The 21236-nt window shown below is 33.7% G+C and overlaps 1 protein-coding gene across 7 annotated transcripts in view; it reads left to right on the forward strand.

Annotated features, from left to right (window-relative positions):
* Nucleotides 1-21236, forward strand: part of LOC145247464 (intersectin-1-like) — a 334749-nt gene that overhangs the window by 49731 nt on the left and 263782 nt on the right. For all 7 annotated transcript variants that reach the window (XM_080109259.1, XM_080109257.1, XM_080109253.1 and 4 more), the window contains exon 3: nt 18319-18411. In XM_080109259.1, coding sequence (XP_079965385.1) covers nt 18319-18411 — 93 coding nt within the window. The remainder of the gene's footprint in view (nt 1-18318; nt 18412-21236) is intronic.

Here is a 21236-nt window from a genome sequence, read left to right on the forward strand (position 1 = left end):
GCTTGTAACATATCAAATGAAAGGAAATTTTGTACAGATTACAATTATGTTTTCAAGTTCTTTAAACTAATTAGGATAATTACATTTCGTTTTTAACGGCTTCAAATTACTGTGACAATTATTGGTTGAGTTTCTAATACTATTTTTGTATAATTTTTTATTTTTAAGTCGTTGTCGAGACTTCAAGAGACATTGTAGTCATTTTTTCTTATTCTCATGTAACGCTCAACACTACTTGTTTTTTTTTTAACAGAATAAACATTTATAACACCAAAAATTAATCAAGGTAGTTAGAAGAGTAACTTGCCTTTGGTAACATTTATTTGTTATATATTTGTTTTTTGGCCACTTTTTCATACCTTTGTGGATTGTAAAACAAACCCAATAAAAGTCATTCTTCTACTTAACTGGATAGGCGGTTGGTGTGTTTTAACTCGTTTAAGTGTGGTCATTGTTGGCCATTCTTTTTCAAAGAATTTTTTTTTTTTTTAATATTCTTTTCCTGTCCATAATTAAAAACGTATTTTCTAAATAATAACAAAAATACAATGATACTTTAATGAATGTTCGTAAGTTAGTTGATGAACATTTTACAGATCTTTTTGGTGTGCATCTTGGCACAAAAAAAATTCTCATGTTTAGATGTGTTTGTCACTACTATCGGATCGTGTATAAAAAGTTTTTATCCAATTCTTTTCAAATTTTAAGACAAAAGAAATATATTTGCTGTTAAATAGCGTTTGAACACAATTTCTGTCTTTACTTATCTTTGTACTACAAGCATTTACTTTGAGATGGTCAAGAACAGCAACAACAACAATGTTCATTGTCAGTTATTCTTTTTCAAATAATTAAAAAAAAAAAATTCTTTTCCTGTCCATAATTAAAAACTTGTTTTCTAAATCATAAAAATAAAACGAATGCTTTATATTCGTAAGTTAGTTGATGAACGCTTGTTTCAGGTTTTTTGTCTGCACCACGAAGCACAAAAATTCTCATGTCGCGACTTCTATCGACTTGTGCATAAAAAGTTTTTATCCAATTCTTTTCAAATTTTAGGACAAAAGGAATTAATATATTCACTATTAAACAACATTTGAACATAGTTTCTGTCTTTACTTATCTTTGTATTACAAAGCATCAACTTTGAGATATTCTAACTTTTGACTGAAAAGACGTACGTGTTGTGTTCAAATTCTGTAGCAAAGACAATTCTTTTCCTTGATTAACTAAAACAACTAGAAACGTTGTCAATGGGTACAACTTCCACTTTGAGTATTTATGTGAACACACCCCGACTGCTTATTTGCAAGAAAGTGATCTACTGCTAATGGGTATGCTATGCTAACAGGTTTTGTCATTAATAGTTGGATTTAAATAGTGATTTCTGTGATATACAAATCACAACAAAAATATTAAAATAACATTTTAAAGTAAATTTTATTGTAAATCTAGTTATATAAGTTTTATTTTGATGGATGTAGATTCAGAAATGTATTTATTAATGATTTAAAGACTATGAGTGTCAAATTAAGTAGCAGGGTGCACCTTGTCCAGCGCTGAATGTTATGGTGTCTGGTATTGCGACTACAAGAATTTCTCTTTCAATAATAAATCATCAGTCACACCTGAGTTGACCTGTGCTACCATCTTGTTTTGTCAACTGGAGCTTTTCAACTTGATAATTGAAAATTAAAATTCTGCCTGTTTTTCTTACCAGTGATAAATGACTTATGGGAATTTACCAGCAGAGTTGTTCGACTTCACCTGGGACGCATAATTAATATCGCCACTTATGAAAATGAAGAATAGTAAATATTGTAAGAAGATTTTGACCTAGCAAAAAATACCCTACTCGGTGACAAGCAATACGGTTTCCATCCTGCAAGATCTACGGCTGATGTACTGATTGTAATCTCAATGGTTAGTTAATCTATCAATGGGGTTTCTTCTCTAGAGTAATAGCTAGTTAGATGTCATATCAAAGGCATTTGATAGGGTTTGGCATAAAGGTTTACTTCACAAGATTTCCACTTATAGAATATCGGGAAATATCTTCTCAATCATCGAATCCTTTCTCCCCGATAGGTTTATACAAGTAGTTGTCGATGGGCAGAAGTTTGAAGTTCAAAGTATCAATGCTGTTGGTCCTCAAGGATTCATTCTGGGCCCAACTCTCTTCCTTATCTTCATAAATGATCTCCCAATTCGCATTCTAAGTTCATTGACATATATGCAGATGACACTACCATCTATGGCAACACTTCAAAGGGTAGCAGCGACCAAGATCTGAGTTTCTCTCCTCCGAGGCAATGGGGCAAAAGGTGGCTAGTTAATTTTAAAACCAAGCTTCTCTCTTTTCAATATCAACGTACTGATCCCCACTTGGCTCCAGTTGGTATGAATGGTTCTTGCTTAAAAGAAGCTTCTGGGACTGACCTGAAATGAAAGACTTGCATCAAATCTGTTGCCAAGGTCACTGGAAAAATGGTTGTCCTTCTACCATTCCAGAAGGTATGTCACTCTTGACGCAATATTCTACCTGCATAAGAGCAAAATACATCCTAAAATGGAGTACTGTTGCTACATCTGGAGAGGAGCTGCTTGGAACATCCTATCCTTCCTTGACAAAGTTCCACTAGGCTGCTTCCCAGCTGACTAGAATATGGTCATTTTCAAGTCAATGTAAACAAATTCTTATTGAGCTGACTCCTTAAATAATCATTTTCTACCCAATTTCCTCCACTAACGATTACTACGCTATTGTCTCTGTGACCACCATACACTCGTTAACCCTTATTCTCGAGTGGCTTTCAGGCCTTTATAAAGGGTTACTCCCTTTAAAAAAAAGAAATCAGGATTACTAGCATTACCTAGGGCCAAAATGACATCACACACACACAACTCTTTTTTTTATAATAAATCCATTGAGTGATGAGTTAGCATTTTTTTTTCCAAATTAGTACATAATAAAACTAAAAGAAAGAAAAGAAAACAAAAAACACCCACTCCTCTGATGAAATCTGGTCCACAGAGAATGAAGAATTTTTTTTTTTTTCTAAATTTTAGATATTATTCATCCGGGGCAATACTGATGAAGAATATACCAACTTTGTGACTGTTTGTTTTGAATGCAGCCAGTATGCATGTGTTAAATCAACAGGATGTAACACTCCTCCAACTTCGCGCAGTAACAATATCATTTATTCTATAATAAAGGTTTATTAATTGAAATTTTAGCAATACTTTCAGATTATAGCTGGCATAATACTGTAAAATTAAAATCCATATAACTATTAGTATCAATATTTATAAGGCAATCCCAATCAGATAAAGAAGCTCAATATACGAGATAGAGCAATAGTAGAAATGAAAATTGTGAATTAAATTCACTGAATTAAAAAATTTATATCTAAATAGCTTTTGAGACTATGAATTTTCTAATAGCAGGTGCTCGACTGAGCTTCACTCAATGGTCTCCCCCTTTGTAAAATATTCATGGCAAACACTCGCCTAGCTACAACTACTATTAACAATTTCCCTTACTCTCTATCTGTGCCTAAAACTAAATGAAAATTCCGTAAGCAAACTTTTTTTTTCCCAGAATGACTTGTCTGTGGAACACATAGCCGCTGAACTGCTTCTCAGCTGACTATAAGATGGTTGTTTTCAAGTTTAATATAAACAAGTTCTTGTTGAGCCATCCTCTTAAATAATTTCTACCCAATTTCCTCCACTCCTAATCATCAGGTGCTGTTTCACCTGACGCTCATTAACCTTTACCCTTGAGTGGCCTCCGGGCCTTGACTCTATAGTATATAAAAAGAACAAAAGGTAGAAATAACTTTCTATTTGACAATTTAAATGTGTCCAGATTTCTTTCAAACTTCAAAAGAACATAAAATAATTCATACCCCCACCCCTTTAAACAAAAGTTTACAATGACTGACATGTTTATAGATAAACCTCAATTCATTTTGGTGGGTTTAATTTTGTAATTTTATTTTGTTAGGAATATTTTTAGAATTGTTTTATTTGTGAATTTTTTATTTCAATAAATATTCACACAGTAGTAAATAAAAAATTATTTAATTCTTGCAATTGTGAGGAAAAAAGAAAGAACCTTCATATTGACAAATGTGAAGTTGTCTTATAATTGTATTAATAGAGATAAGTTGTTCCTCTTTCATTTTTGTTTTTGGTTTCAAGTTTTTTCAATTATTTTTAGATTGTTGATTAATATGATTTTCTTTGCTAAAATAGTTTTCATGACCTGGTGGAGGTTCGTGCTCTCTGAGTTCTCTTTTGTTTTGTTTTTTAGTTTCAAGAAATATTTAGAAATGTTTTTATTCAGTCAAACTGATGTCCTCATTTCGAGCTTTTTTTTTGTTAATGTGAAGATCAGTGTATACATTTTTTTTCCTAATAAATAAAGAGGGCAGCAGAAGAGGAGAAGGGGAATGAAAAAAAAAAGTTTGTTTTTATAAATTGTCCTCATTTCCTCCATTATTCGCATTTCAAATATGTTGGTATTTTTGACTCTTGAGAAATAGTGTCTAATGTTTATTTGAAAGAAATTCCTTGGATGCAAAACGTTTGGCACAATATTTTTTTTAGTGTCGGTAAAATTCCAACCATATCTACTAGAAAAAAAAAGAAAAAATGTTCCAGTTTCTTGGTGACGTTAAAATTATATTAAATAATTAAAAAGGTGCTTGTGGAGATGCTATAACCCAACGCATTTCAGGTAAAAACATTATGTGCATATGTGCCATGTCGAAATAAATGTAAATTCCAAAAATTATGGAAAATAATCTAGTAGAAAAATAATTACAAATAAGAATAGAATTTATTGAGTTTTGTTTTAATATGGAAGAGTAGTGTCATTAGTTCATAGTATGACAAACTGATTTATCTCCCCTGACTTAAATTGACGTAATTTAAGGGCCGACCATTTTTAAAAATAAACTCTCAGAATGTAATTGTGGCTGATTTGTTTCTGTTAAAAATACATTTAGCACATCTTCTATTGGATCGTCTTTCATAATGTTTGGAATTTATACTCATTTTGATCTTGCACATAATGTTTTCACCTGAAATGCGTTGGTTTAAAAGATTACCAATGTGCACAAGCACCCTTGAAAATTATGCATATCTGTAGCATATGGCATCTATCTGGAAACAATGTGAACCCTCTGTAAGTATGCTTAATCAAAAAGTGTATAGTTTTACAATCCCTAACAGCATTTCTGAAGAGGTATTACTTGAATCCATTAGCAACAAATCCAAGCTGATTGGAAATAATATCGGCATATTTCTACAAGTCTACTATCAGACCACGTATACAGTGCTGTTGTCATATTGGTACTGGTGAATCTTTGTCTTATTTAAGGGTTCTTGACAAGGTTCAAAAGAGAGTCGCAAACCTGATAGGCCCTGAACTGGCATCTAAGCTTCAGCCTCTGTCCCATCGACGAAATGTTGCATCCCTCTGCCTTTTCTACAAGTATTTTAGTGGTGAATGCTCTGACGAACTGCAATCACTTGTGCCCCCACAACGCGAGCACCCTCGACAAACCCGACAGGCTACTAGATCCCACCCCCACACTGTAGAGGTCCCTAGATGTAAAAGATCTTTTTACTCCAATAGTTTCTTCCCCAGAACCGCAAGACTCTGGAATTCCATTCCAGGTCCCTGCTTCCCCAACAGTACTGACGTGCAGAAGTTCAAGTGTAACGTGAACCGACACCTTGCTGCCCAAATCCCTACATAGTACCCCAGTAGTTGTTGCCCCTGATAGTAGCCCCCTACACCAAAGTGGCAATTTGCCTTGTTTGGGGTGAAAATGTAATAAAAAAAAAAAAAAAAAAAAAAAAAAAAAGTGCAGAAATGTATCTGTAATTTGATTGTCCCCCCCCTCCCCAACCTTTCTTCTCCAGAACCTTTTACTCACAGAAACTATGTTGCTAGTCTCAGTGTATCCAAGTGACTATCGTTTAATTGTTATGGCCTTCCATTTCTTGTAATAAATAATTTTACCAAGAATTCTTTATAAGTTTTGGTTTCGATGATAGCTGAAGGAACTGAAGTTATATATATATATATATATATATATATATATATATATATATATATATATAAAATGAAAATTACAATTGAATTTACCAAAATGATCCAAGATGGTAAAATTAAAGTAAATTATAAATATTAAAGAATTAATATTTATAAAATTATCTCAGCCAGATAAAAAAGCTCGATAAAACCAAATAGGAATTAGCAAAATGCGGGATCAGATTTTGCATGCAGAAGTATTTAAACAACAAGTAAGTCAAAGATCTAACTTGAAAACAAAAAAAGTGAAGCAGAGGGAATATGGTGAAGAAAAAGGTGATTACACACGAATGGATTTTATCTTCCACCAGACTATCCATTCGTGTGTAATCACCTTTTTCTTTACCGTATTCCCTCTGCTTCACTTTTTTTGTTTTCAAGTAAGATCTTTGACTTACTTGTTGTTTCATCAAATACTTCTGCATGCAAAATCCGATCCTGCATTTTGCTAATTCCTGCCCTCTGATGAGAAGGAAAATATTTCTTTGAAACTCCGCGGATTAAGGACTATCCATTTATCTAGTGTTTCCTTTTCAGATTAAATGTTTTTTAATTCATTTCAAAGTGTTTTTTAACATATTTTATTAACTGTTTGCTCATATATATATATATATATATATATATATATTTTTTTTTTTTTTTTCATAAGTTTTGGTTTTGGTTTAAGCTGATACATCCAAGTCATATAGATATTTTTTTTGTTTTTGAAATCGCAACTTTATAATATATACGAATCGATAGAACGTTAACTCTATAATATATACAAAATCTGCAAGAATTAAAATATCATTTTAAGTGTATTTTATGCCAGGTGCCCCTGTTAGCTTAGATAAATACTTTTGCAGTTTTAACAAAAGAGCTACAATATCGGAGCATCTTCATTTACACTGAACATCTACAGAATGTCAACATCAATATATTACATATGAATGAGTCTCTTGTGGGATTTTCACAGGTCCCACTAGTTTTTTATAAATACTATTATGGTATATGTTCTTCAAATTCTTCAAAATTGCCTGATCAATTCCCTCCTTTTGTTCCAGCTCGTTTGAAACGTAAGTCTAGTGATCTCCATCAATTCTGCTGTTTTGGTTCCTCATTGTAATACAGCTTTTTATTTCAGTAGCTTCTTTCCAAAAACCACAAGGTTGTGGAACTCTCTTCCTGCTGACTGTTTCCCCCAACTTTTAACCTTGGTCTTTTCAAGACTAAGGTCAATAGGCTTCTTTTGTCTTTATGATAATCATCTCTTGTTCTTGTTTGTTCCTTATATAAAGTAGCTTTATGCCTCGTCTAGATGGATTTTCGTAAAAAAAGAAAAAGAGAAGAGAAAGATCAATGGTATTTCAGAGTTTTCCTTCTCTTAGATGTGTTGCACAATCAAAGCCTAAGAGTCTAGTCTTTCCTATTTAATGCAGAGCTGGGGGGAGAATATATGGATTCATGCTTTTTGCGAGAGTATTAGTGAAAATGATGCAATAGAAATGTTGAAATGATGAAAAGAATGAAAAGTATAATAAATAAAATGAAGAAAAAAAAATGTCTCAAAAACTGTGCCATTTTGCAAGGCAAATTGAACTGTCATGCACACGATTCTCTTTAAATCGAATCGATAAATACTGCTTTATGTGGTAATGTACAGGGCGATCTTAGAAATGCACTCACACACCTGGGATATCAGATTTTCCACATTCGGAGATCTGTCATGGCAACCGAGTATTTTTTCGTAAAATAGCTCTAAAACTGTCATAAAAATGTCTCTCCAAAATGGCACTTTAAAGCACAATCCCATAATAGTATTTATAAAAACTAGTTACAATTCGACAAAAACAAACTGAACACATTTTAAATGGTCTAATAAATTTAACTTTGTATTACATTTCAAAATGAGACATTATGACTGGTTTTGAGTTATGTTTTTTTAAGCTACTTATTCTACACACACATACTGTAGCACGATAATGTTTGATGATTTTCGGCTGAACAGTTTGAGAAATGCTGCAATATATTCTTTCAACCGTGACTTTGGTTTGTCTATATTTAGACTGTTCAGTATAAGATGGCACGCAAGATAAAATTCATTTGACGGTTGGATATGTTGCACAGGCAGAGAGTTGCCAATACCTGCTTTAAACTAATATAAAATAATTTTTAAACAATTTTTTAGAGCATGCAACAATAATTTGAATAATTATGTATATAAAGGTATAAAATTTAAACTCTGTAGATTAGGATTTAGAAACGATTTATTATTTGACAAGGAATATACAATAGACATTCAGAAATTCTTATAATAAGCTCTATTCCCTGTTTGGTATATTGAGCCTTTTCATCTGGTTAGGAGTATCCTATAAATATTAGTGTTAATAATTGTTGTGTCAATAACAACACGAACGCAGAAAGTAAAGGTAAAACAAATATATTAAGACGAAAAGATAATACATATTTACAAGGTGCAGTTGTACTGCAGTTGGAAGATTGTCCAGCAGAGGGCGTGTTAAAGTCTTTCATGGAGCAACCGGCACATGCGTCTTGCCTATCTGGCTTTTGAACACAGCTCTCCGGTCTTGCTGACTTGATACCTTTATCTATACCTTGTTCACCCACGTATGCTAATTAGTGGGCGTCTCCACAACAATAATCATATTCGGTTTATGTTTACAGACTAACTCAATTAGTAAGCTTAACAATACCTGTTTTGAATATATATATTTTTTTAATTTTTAAACGATAAGCGTCTTCAACCATGAAGATCTTTTTCCTTAGAAAATCACCTATATTTTGTTTGGATGTAAACAAATAGTATTTATTTATTTTTTATATTATTTATAAAAGTAATATATATATATATATATATATATATATATATATATATATTTCATTGAATTAAATAGACATTTTGTGTCTATTGATTTTAATTTTAATCCTTTCCATATTCCAAGTACTCTTGAATCCGTCTGGATTCATCATCAAGAATAATTAATCGAACTGGTTCTGGAACAATTTATACAACTTTTTTTATGTGTGTGTATAATTTATTATTTCCTTGGTTAATATTATATGGTAAGTTATTTTAGTTACTTTATAAACATTTTATTAGTACTGTTAGTAAAATGTATTTTATTAATTTTTTTTTTTTTTTAAGTTTTAATTAATGCTTTTAATATTTCTAATTTGTTTCTTGGTAGTTTATTGGAGTATAGATGATTTGGATTTGAAAGTACTTGGAAGATGGAAAGTATCCAAACCAGAATCAGTCGACAAAAAAATGTTTATTTTATTCAATGAAATATGCCTAAAAGAAAGAATGCTATATATATATATATATATATATATATATATATATAGTAATTTATGAAACATATATGGCGATTAAGCTACACTGAATATTCCGCATTTCATCCACTCTAGGATTCTTCAGGCTTATGCGCGAATTTTGTGGTTGTCTGTCGTTTTTATATACACACCTTCTATTGAGATTTTAGTTAGCCAATCAGCTTTCTAGTATCCACTGCGCGCTTCCTATCAGTCAATGAACATGCACTTATAGGACAAAGGCCCATTTGACCTCTGGTTGACCTGATTCTTTGTGTGTGTTCTATTTAGCCTGGGTATCTAGTGTCTTGACCTGTTTTAAATCTACCTATGTATTGAGCACTTTTGAAGTAAATACTTAAAGTTTACGCATAAATTTATACTTTTGTATATTAATTTTATGTGAGTAAATGTAGTAGTTATATATATATATATATATATATATATATATATATATATATATATATATATATATATATATTATGCTTTCTCCTTGTTAATTAATGTGCAACCAAGCATAAACAAGTCTTTTTATAGCCCAACTTCTCATCTAAAATTGATCACAAATATGACACTTAAACGCTCTCCTTGCTTCAATGGTTGAATTGGATTTTACCATGTTTCGTCAGATCGACAACTATAATAGATTCATCAAGAAATTCTTGTTGCATTACTAAAAATAAATCTATTTCTTTATTATCCTTAATTATATTTTTCTTTTTCACTCCAAACAAGGCATATTGCCACTTGGACATTAGGAGCTACTAATCAGGGTCATTTCTACAAGGGACTGCGGGGAATTTAAACTTCTGCATGTTAGTACAGTCAGAGAAGCAGGAAACAGGGAAGGAATTCCAAAGCCGAGGGAGCACAAGTGCTAACAGTTCATCAGAGCGCATTCCATTAAAGTACTTATACAACATTGCAGTGATGGGACAGGGGTTGGAACTTGGCTGATAGTGCGGAACCTATTAAATTGGAGACTCGTTTTTTTTTTACCTTGTCTAAGAGGGAGAGACTAGTGGTAGATTCACCAGCCTTAATTATTCTTATATAGAAGTATTAGTCTTTATCTTTGCTAGTTTATCAGTATCCTCTCCCCAAATGAGAAGGTAATCCCTAGGAGAAGGATATCATAACAGAAAAGATACTACACTAGGCCCTCTAAATTGAGCATTAAAAGATAGTACAGTAGTGCATTAATAGAAGTAATAGTATAGTTTCAGCTTTGGACAGAGGATGCTAAATCTCCATTAGTAATAAATATAGAAGTAAATCGACTTATTTTGCCATCTAATTTACATATGTGTTTGTGGTGTGTACATATCCATATGCATGCAAATTTGATGGGCATATGAAGAGTCACTCTTTTTCTAAATGCTCACTGAGACATTAAGAAATCTCAAAGAGTGGTTGAATCAATGTATAATGTGTGGGGAAGTCGAAAGAAATACGTGATGGCTAGGAAAGAGATGGATGACTTCAGTTGATAATAAATTATGGCTAGAACAATTAAAGCATGTTTTCAAACATAACTCCATTCTAGAATTCTATAACGCTAGCGGGGATACCCAGTGTTGCCCGGGTGTGTTGAGGTGGTGTAGAAAGGACCCCCCCAAAAAAAAAAAAATGTGGTAGTAGCGGGAGGGTGGAATCAGAACAACAGTAGGCAACCCGGGTGGGAAGAGGTGTTAAAAAAAAATAGTGGTAGTAGGCAGGCAGGCTTGAACCCGTAATGGGAAGGAGAAAAAGGTTAAAAAATATGTAACGTCTTAGCCGATGTCTCCATGGAAGAACCAGAAGTCGTGAACTTGAAATTAAGGCTAGTCAGTTGAAATGAGATGATGACTTGTGAAAATGTCAGCGGAAAAAGCGACCCCTCCTTGTAGAAAACTGCCCAGTTGAGGGTGAAGGAATTAATGTTTTTGGCCAATTTTTTTTTATATTTGTTGTCCGAAAGATCGAGGTTTAAAATGATACCGGTTTTGTCACGTTCTGCCGCGTCTGTCGGAAGTTTTTGCGATACATACAAACACACACATATTTTGCCCTTTATATATTGAGATTTACTTCAGTTAACACCTAGAATCTTTGTGAAATCCAACTTAAAAAACTTATATTAAAGCCAACCATATTGATGAATGTGCCTTTTTTAAAATGAGACTGTTTTTTATGGAAGTTAGGTAAAAATCTAAGTTTATCAAAATCTTGGAAGCAATATATTAAGGGAAAGCATGCAAAAGTTTTTTAAATTAAAAAATGTTTTCTTTAAAAGTAGATGAAGACCTCAGTTAAATGTATACACCCAAGAAAAATAGAATTTTGCTTTTTTTTTTAAGGCAATTATGATTGATTTAGGAGCTGGATTTTCTCCACATTTAAAACTGACCCTGTGACTAAATCTGCCCTCATGAGGAGACAAGTAAATATTACAATGTTTTGTTAAAAAAAAAAAAAAAAAAAAAAAATGTGGAAAACTTTTTTTTTTTTTTCTAAGTCCACTCAAAAAAATATTCAAGCCCCCCCCCTCCTTAAATATACTTATGGAAATCGATTTTATTTGTTTCAAAACAACAGAATAAATTTTAATATTTATTTCAAAATACAGCATAGACTCTACTTAAAACTAGAAGTGTGAGTATCCACCCCCTCCCAATAAAAAAAAATACTGAGCTCCAATCTATGGTCCCGCCTTGCCAAACTTTCACAAGAAACACCCGTCTAGCTGAAAACACTAGCAATAATTTCCCCGACTCTTTATCTGTGCCTAAACCTAAATGTAGATTCCATGAACAAAGCTTTTTTATTAGAACTGCACGCCTGTGGAATTGTCTTCCGTTTTCCTGCTTTCCAGCTGACTACAATATGGTTGTCTTCAAGTCTAATGTAAACAAGTTTTTGGTGAGCCGTTCGATATAAGTTAACAAATTTACCGAATCTCCATTACTAACGATTACTTTATTGTCCAATTGTTTACTGTACACTCTTTAACACTTATCCTCGAGGTGCCTCTTGACCTTGATAAGTAGTGATGCCTTTGTAAAAAAAAAAAAAAAAAAAATTTTTTTTTAATTTTTTTGAAAACTGTTTAGGGGTATAGCCTGTATTTAAAATGGAGGGGGGGGATTATCTCGCTCCATCTTAATCCACCATTCTTGAAGTTTTCCTAATAGAATTGTTTTTGCTTTGTCATTTTTCCCCTATTTATTCATTTGGGCCATTTTTACTGTTGCCATTTTTTTTTTTATCAAACACTGTTTTTATATATGCATGGTGATACACAAAATTGCACGCATTAAGTTGTAAAACATCAACATCAAGAAATAAATCGCATGTCACTGAAAATAATAACGCATCTTCTAATAAGCTGAAAAAAAAGATTAACGACACAAGAGAAATAATTGTACATTTATAAAGAGAAAATATTAAATGTTCCTATTTACTTGTGTCCCTATGAGGGCAGAGTTAGACACAGGGTCAGTTTTTAATGTAGGGAAAATTCAGCTCCCCAAAAAGGGGCACTCTGGATAGAAACAAAAATTAAAATTCTCAGTCATGAAGGATTTTTCCTCCACTGACTGAGTGCAGAAAAGGTGAAGTGTAGCATCAGAACAGATACTACACTGTGATCTTAGCCCGATGCAAATTTTATCAAAATAATCTCAGAAATAAATGAGTTATCACAAGTTGAAATTGAAAGGAATTTTACTATATTTATCCATTTTCACATATTAAACTGGTTCTTTGTGGTACTTAAATTGAGCAAAACAAAAATTATGAAAATGGATGCAATTTAAACTAAACAAAGTTAAAATATAAGAAAAAGAAAAGAAGCAAAATAAATTGTAATTTCTGTAAAACCTGGCAAATGTCAGTATGTAGTCGGCTCAAAGAATAAAAGACAGGGGTCGGGTCAGCTAAGAAGCTCAAAGCAGTGATTATGGTTGTGGATAAGATGGCAAGTTCCTGACTAAAAGAAGATAAGAAGGTAGGGATCAGTAGTTTAAAGAGTGGGGAGGGAGTTGGGTGTGCCCGGAGAGAAAAGAGGAGGAAGGTCAGTTCAATTTTTTTCTGTTTGTGGACGTGTGTGTGTAAAGTTACACACACATGTCCACAAACAGAACAAAATTTAACTGACCTTCCTCCTCTTTTGTGTGTGTAAAGTTACACACACACACACACACACACACATGTATGTATACTAGCGCACACACCTACAGTCTTATCAGGTTGCACAGATGGTACTGCAGTGCTTTAGAGATCAGTAGAAACACTTACATTAACTCTTATCCCTGAGTGGCTTCCGGGCCTTGATAAGTGGTGACCACCGTGTAAAAAAAAAAAAAAAAAAAAAAAAAAAGTTTCAAATGCATTCATTTAAAATCTATTTGTTCAAAACTCAAAGGAGACATCACAGATATGGGCATTCTAACATAGTGATCATAGCTGCCCTCATAGTCCCAACCAATGTCATGTTCACTTTTTTTAATAGAATTGTTTGGAAGTCCAGCTATAGATGGTTTGGTGCTACCAGATCAGGATGTCTGAACATAATGGGTTCCTGACCTAAAATGTACTAGACATGAATGTCACTGATATTTTTTTCTTTTCCTTTTGCAAAATTTAATCATATTCTGTAAAGGAAAAACAAAACCAATTTTTCTCTACAAAACAACCAAACCAAACCTGATGAATAAATATTTGATTGAAGCCACGAAGAACTTGAATCATAAAAACTTTTTTTACAAAATTACCAGATTCAGCATTAAATAACCCGAAAACGGTTGATATGCCGTAAAGCAAAACGGACAAATGGTCACTCAACAATGCTGATGGGCGAACTATATTCCAACTGCTGTTCTCTCTATCAACATTTCAAGCTGTTTCTTTTGTTGCAACAATGTCTCCAACATTTTGGGTGTGCAGCTCATCACCCAGAGTCAAAATTAATTTAACGTTATCCTCCCTACTTCTCTTTCTGAGTGGCACAAGCGTATTGACTGACAGCTGAGGAACTGGGGAACAACCATTATGGACTTGCCTGAGCTCTTAAGTTTACCGGTTTTTGGCTTTTGACATTAGAATTGGGATTAGTTAGCGACTTTGCTCATGACCACTATGCATGGATCACATAATTTGAGATATGATGCAGGTGAGGATGAAACCACAACAAATACACATTTATTCATTAAGTTTTGAGAAAGTATGCATTCGTTTTGTTTGCTTTCAATAATTTGTACCTTGTTTCAGATTGACAGTTTCCAACAAACAGTTGGAGGTATTTTCACTCTCATGCTCATATCTTTTACGACTGTTACCCACTTACACTGGAAAGTCTCCTTTATAGAATCTTATCCATTACGAAGGGCATGCAATAAGTAATGCCCCCGACCCACTTCCAGTTGTCTGATCTAGCTGAAATTTTCCATGTGCAATGATTTATATCTCTATGCGTTATGTGGTAAACTACAGCTCTGAACTAATTGTGGTTTCTGTTTTACAGGTGTTTGAACTGAGTCAGGTGTGAAATGGAGGCTGTTGAATGTCAAGCAGTGATCCGGTTTTTGTATTTGAAAGGGGCGAACACCACAGGAGACTTTTGATGAAATGAAAGAAACTTATGGTGATAATGCCCCATCATATGACCTTGTAAAACGCTGGCATTGTGAATTCAAACCTGCCCCCCCCCCCTTCTGCCATTGATGAGGCATCTGTCCGTCAAGTTGAGGCTGCCATTTTGGAAGATCGGCACATTACTATTCGCCAAATAGCCCAAGATGTCAAGATTAGTACAAGGTCTGTGGAAACTATCATTCATGACCATTTGCATATGCATAAGGTGTCTGCCAGATGGATTCCCAGGTTGCTCACACCATTCCAGAAACGAGAACGCGTTGAGTGCTCGAGGATGAATTTGGAGATGTGCCAAGAAGATGAGTCAAAGTTTTTCAAAAGACTGATTACACAGGATGAAACCTGGGTCCATTGCTATGATCCAGAGACCAAAGCCCAGTCAATGCAGTGGAAGCACTTGAACTCACCACCTCCAAAGAAGGCAAGGGTGCAGCCCTCCACTGGCAAGGTCATGCTCACAGTCTTCTGGAACCAGGACGGAGTAGTGATGACAGATTTCCTGGCAAAGGGTACCACAATTACAGGAGCCTATTATGCTTCACTTTTAAGGAAATTAAGGGAAGCTATCAAAATCAAGAGGCAGGGCAAGATCAGCAAAGGTACCCTCCTCCTATAGGATAATGCTCCGGTTCACAACTCGCATGTCGCCAGATCAGAAGCACGGGCGTGTGGTTATGAAATCCTTCCCCATCCTCCTTACTCTCCTGACCTTGTACCCTCTGACTTTCATCTCTTCCCAACCATGAAGTTGATTTTGAAAGGAAAGCGTTTTCCAGATGATGCAGCTTTGATTTCTGAAGCCACATCGTGGTTGGAGGACCAACCTAGTGTTCTACAAAAACGGTCTCCAGAGCAGCATCAAATGATGGGAGAAATGCATAACTCTGGATAGCTCCTATGTAGAGAAAGACTAATAACTGTGGCAAGTTTCATTGCTCTACTAGCACTATTATTTATTTTTGCTCTTGCAAGTATCTGTTATCTATTCTATATTTACTACCTGGGGGTGTGGTGGCTAAGTGGTTAACAACACAGACTGAAAACCTGAATGTATCAAGTTTGAATCCAGTTTACTCCACAGAAACGCTTTCATGGAACCAACACTTGGTTTTTTGTCTAATCTCCTGGAAAAAAATATTATAAAGTTGAATCATTTATTGCACTGTGAGATCAAAAGGTCAACTTTCTATTCACTATAAAGATAAATACCTAATATTTTGTCATGTCTGTGCGAACGTCTGAGGGTTAACTTATTTACATATTGCTTTGCAAAATGAAATCTCAATAATTAACTATCCTCCCTTTTTGTTGGATGATTGTTTTCATGTTTACTATTGCCCACAATGCCAGTGGAGAATATTTTCTATCATGGATGGATGCTTAGCATTTTGTGAAAAGAGAGCATTTTGGTCAATTTCTTTTGATGGAGTTGCAATTCTTGGCTTCAATTTTCTCAGACAACATAGTTGCCATTAATTTATTTATTGCGGACTATTATTCTCATCCTTAAATGTTGTTTCACAACGTTTCAGCCAACTAGTCTTCTGGCCTTCGTCAGGTGGTAACCGCGACAGATAGGGACTTTGAATCTTCGGACTGCAGACGAAAGGCAGTAATTGCAGTGAATGCAGTCAGGAGATTCAGTCTCTATCCGTCGCGGTTACCACCTGATGAAGGCCAGAGGACTAGTTGGCCGAAATGTCGTGAAACAACATTTAAGAAAGATGAGAATAATAGTCCGCAATAAATAAATTAATATCAATAATACTCCTCTCAAAAATGAAACCACTGTCAAAAATTTTCCCCACTTTTTATCTGTGCCAACACCAAAACATAGATTCCATGAACAAAGCTTCTTTCTTAGAAGTGCACGCCTGTGGAACTCTGTTCCGTCTGCCTGTTTCCCACCTGACTACAACTTGGATGTCTTCAAGTCCAACATAAACAAATTCCTGATGAACCGCCCCCTTAAGTAAGACACTTTATCAAATCTCAACACTAACGTACTGTACACGCAATAACCCTTATCCCCGAGTTGCTTCCAGGCCTTGATAAGTGGTGACCACCTTGTAAAAAAAAAAAAAAAATGAATTCCAATTAAAATAATATATATAAACATAGTTGTCCTCATGTTGTTACTAACGTTATCTAATTGTCCTCGTGTTATTGTTAATGTTATTTACTGTATATTTCGGCGTATAAGGCGGCCGTCAGATAAGACGAGGTACAAAATTGGAGCAAATTTTCATAAATTTATCATATATCGGTTGTATAAGACATCTGCTAAATCATAAAACCATGTTTGTTTAGCCTAGACTAGAGATTGCAACACCCGGTATCTTATGAAATGTTTGTTTTTAAAGATGATTTCTTTTTACTTTAAGGGTTGTCTTATATGTCGAAATTTTTTTTTACATAGTCATACCCACTTATCAAGGCCAAGAGTCCACTCGAGGATAAGGGTTAAAGAGTGTACAGTAGAAATTGGACAATATAGTAACCGTTAGTAATGGAGATTCGGTAAAAAAAAACGTTAGACTTGAAGACAACCATATTGTGGTCAGCTGGAAAGCAGAAAAACGGAAGACAATTCCATAGGCGTGCAGTTCTAAGAAAGAAGCTTTGCTCATGGAATCTACACTTAGGTTTAGGCACAGATAAAGAGTAGGGGGAAACTAGTGATAGTGTTTTCTGCTAGATGGGTGTTTCTTGTGAAAGTTTGGCGAGGCGGGACCATAGAATGGAGCTCAGCCGAGCACCTGCCATGAAAATAACGATATACGTTAATTGTCCTCGTGTTGTTGTTAATGTTATTTAGTTAGAATGTGCTATATGAACAGTCTTCTATCCCTTAGATGGTTTAAATAAAGGGTTAGTTTGAAATTACTGGAAGGTTACTGTCTATGAGAAAAAGCATCTGAAGAAGGTTGGAGAGTTGGAGAGTACAATGGCCAAAATTTTGTGGACATAACAATGAAGATAATGAAAAGTCTAAATCATGAAAATGGTATCTTTGACATATCAAGTATTCACTGGCTTGATATGCCATAAATTAACCACCCATTAAAGTAAAATTTCCTTTTCTGTTTTACTTCCCCTTCCTCTCGCTTTTCTTTCCCTTTCATCACCTTTTTCCTCCCCTCCTTTTGTTCTATTTTCTCCTTTTACTCCTCCGCTTCCCCTCATTTTCTCTTCTGTTTTCTCCTTAATTTTATCAAAGAGTAATGTACACTTTTGTATTTTTTCTCTTATTTTAGGAGGTGCAGATGTGTGGCGTGTCACTGCGGAAGAAAGGGGCAAACATGATGCCCAATTCTTCCAGTTGAAGCCAATAAATGGCTTCATTACAGGTCTGTATCTTTTTCAAAATAATGTATGTAAATATTTAACATTCTCAGATATTTTCTACTTGAAATACTTGAAACATTAATTTGAAATAACATTTAATTCATGATTTTGTTGTAAACGCAAAAAATATTTCATTTATTCATGTAGATTTGATAAATATTAACGTTTTGGTATTTCTGATACAAATTTATTTTTATGTGATTGGAAAGGAAAAGAAAGAAAAAAATACTTATTTCACTTTCGATTTAGAAATAGGTCACAGACATTCGAGAACAAATACTAAACGGTTGCCACAGAAATAAAGTAATAAAATTTTAAATCAATAACATAATTAATAAAATGTTATTTATTGAAATATACTGAAATTAATTAACATTGCGATTGATATTGCATTTATATAAGCAATATGTTTTACAGATGGTGCATCTATTGTCTAAAGTTGAATTAACCTAGAATAGTGTTTTGACTTTACCATTAGTGTGAAAAGTAGCCCCAACTTTTGCATTTATTCATATATATCTATAATATAAAGCTGAACGTCTGGTGTGTGTCTGGTCACGAATAGGTTCCTATATGGTTGACTATTATAGAAAACTGATCATATATAATGATAGAAGATGTATCGAGACACAGGAATGAGTATGTTTGATCTGGCATAATGATGATTCATTAAAATTGTGGGGTCTGCGTACTACGTGCCTGGTCCACAAAACATGGAAATAAAAATTTAAAAAAGTAAAAACGTTTACAAGTTTTTGATATAGATGTACATAATAATACTTTGATAAGTATGTTTTAACTTAAATAGGGATGGTATAATAAAATTGTGGGATCTGCGTTCGCGCCTGGCCTCCATAGAATAGAAATAGGCACAAACTTTAATAAAGACTTTTCATATCTATCTGCGTAAGTATACTTTGATAATTATGTTTCAGTTTGAAGAAATATGGTATAATAAAATTAGGGGGGGGGGTTCGTTTGCGCCTAACCTCCATAGAATGGAAATATGTCACAAAGTTTACAAAGGTTTTTTAATATAGATCCACAGAATATTGTGATAAGTGTTTCAGTATGAACAGGTATGGTATAATAAATTATGGGGTTTATCTATTTTATTTTTACTTTCATCATATTTTGCTTTGGTTTTGATACCCCCAAATTTACAACCCTTCCTTTTCATAACCTATCATACTTTCATAAATCAGAGTCCATTTTCTGTAGGTTATTTTTGAACCCAGTCAACGACAGGTACTTTTGCTAGTGTGTATATATATATATATATATATATATATATATGGCAATTTTAAAAAGGCGAGAACAATGCAGAAAAGACCAGAGCCACAAGAGTAAAGAAAGGAAAAACAAACAGACGTAGACTGGTATGTTCAAGTAGAGAAATGTTTAGTTATTTATTCATTTATCACTCATCCTCTCATTAAATAATCATCTGCAAACCAAGTTATTGGTATGTCCAGTGTATATAAAGTCCTTTGGTGGTATGGAACTTTGATTAATTTCAGGAGAAAGCACCTCCCCTTTTCAAAAAGAAAACGAGTGTATTCAAGATGGTGAAAGAGACCAGGATCGCATCAAGAGGCTAGAACTGCAGTAAGATGTGATTAGTTAATTCTGTAGGTAAATGGGGATAATTTTATAATTATTATTATTATTATTATTATTATTATTATTATTATTATTCATTGGCTATATTTTATTATTTGTAATGTTGTTTATTTCCTTATTTTTTTATATTAGCAAATATTGTTATAGTTAAATTTATTATCCTATTATGATAATGTATTTTGTTTATTTGTTGTTTTAAAGTAGTGATGCAGCCAAGATTTTTTATAGTATCACAGTAAAATTTGGGTAACTTATGGTATAAGGGAAATAACTGTATTAAGCTTTATTTATTTCTATTTTTCCTTTTTTTATTTTTAACTTGTTATAATTATATTGTATTGTTTATATTTTTATATTTATTTGTGTGTATATATATATATATATATAGATATATATATATATATTCTGCCATTTAGGTTTCAAATCCTAGCATCAAAATGCTTGTCACATCAAATTACTTGAAGATCCATGATAAAAAAAAAATATGCTATATGTATTGGTCCACCGACTTAGTCGAATTTGGAACTTAGTTTATGTAAACATAATCTCGTTGATACACTGGTTCTCACCAGATCACCAAAGTTAAGCAACGTTGAACCGGGCTAATACCAGATGGGTGACCATTTGGGAATTCTAGGTATGTATGTGCTCTCCGCTTATCTTGGCATTGTTTCTAGCTATCTTGAACCTCCACTTACCATTTGTATTTAACAACACAACCCAGGAAAAGTGTGGTTGGAGATTGTGCAACTCTTGCCACAAAAATTCCATGTGCAGGCACCCTTAAAAAGTGGGTATCCATAGTCTGTCAAGATTGAAGGAAGCTACATATATATGCTTGTTAGATATGGATTGATCTCTACAGTAGTGGAAATAATGGTTTTTACTTAGCATTAAACAAGTCTTCTGTAAAGAATAGTTCCCTACGTTACTTGTAGCATGGGAAATGCGCACAAATTCCTGATGAACTGCCCCCTTAAGTAAGACACTTTATAAAATCTCCAATACTAACGATTACTACGACACTATCCCATTGATTACTGTACACGCAATAACCCTTATTCCCGAGTGGCTTCCGGGCCTTGATAAGTGGTGACATCCATGTAAAAAAACAAAACAAAGATCATACCTCTGTAAAGTTGGGAATTTTTCTCCAATTCTCCTGACTACAAATTGGTTGGTGTATTGCCACATAATAAATGCC

Source organism: Euprymna scolopes, chromosome 25 (assembly GCF_053919585.1).
Source record: "Euprymna scolopes isolate OS-2025 chromosome 25, ASM5391958v1, whole genome shotgun sequence".
Taxonomy (NCBI): domain Eukaryota; kingdom Metazoa; phylum Mollusca; class Cephalopoda; order Sepiida; family Sepiolidae; genus Euprymna; species Euprymna scolopes.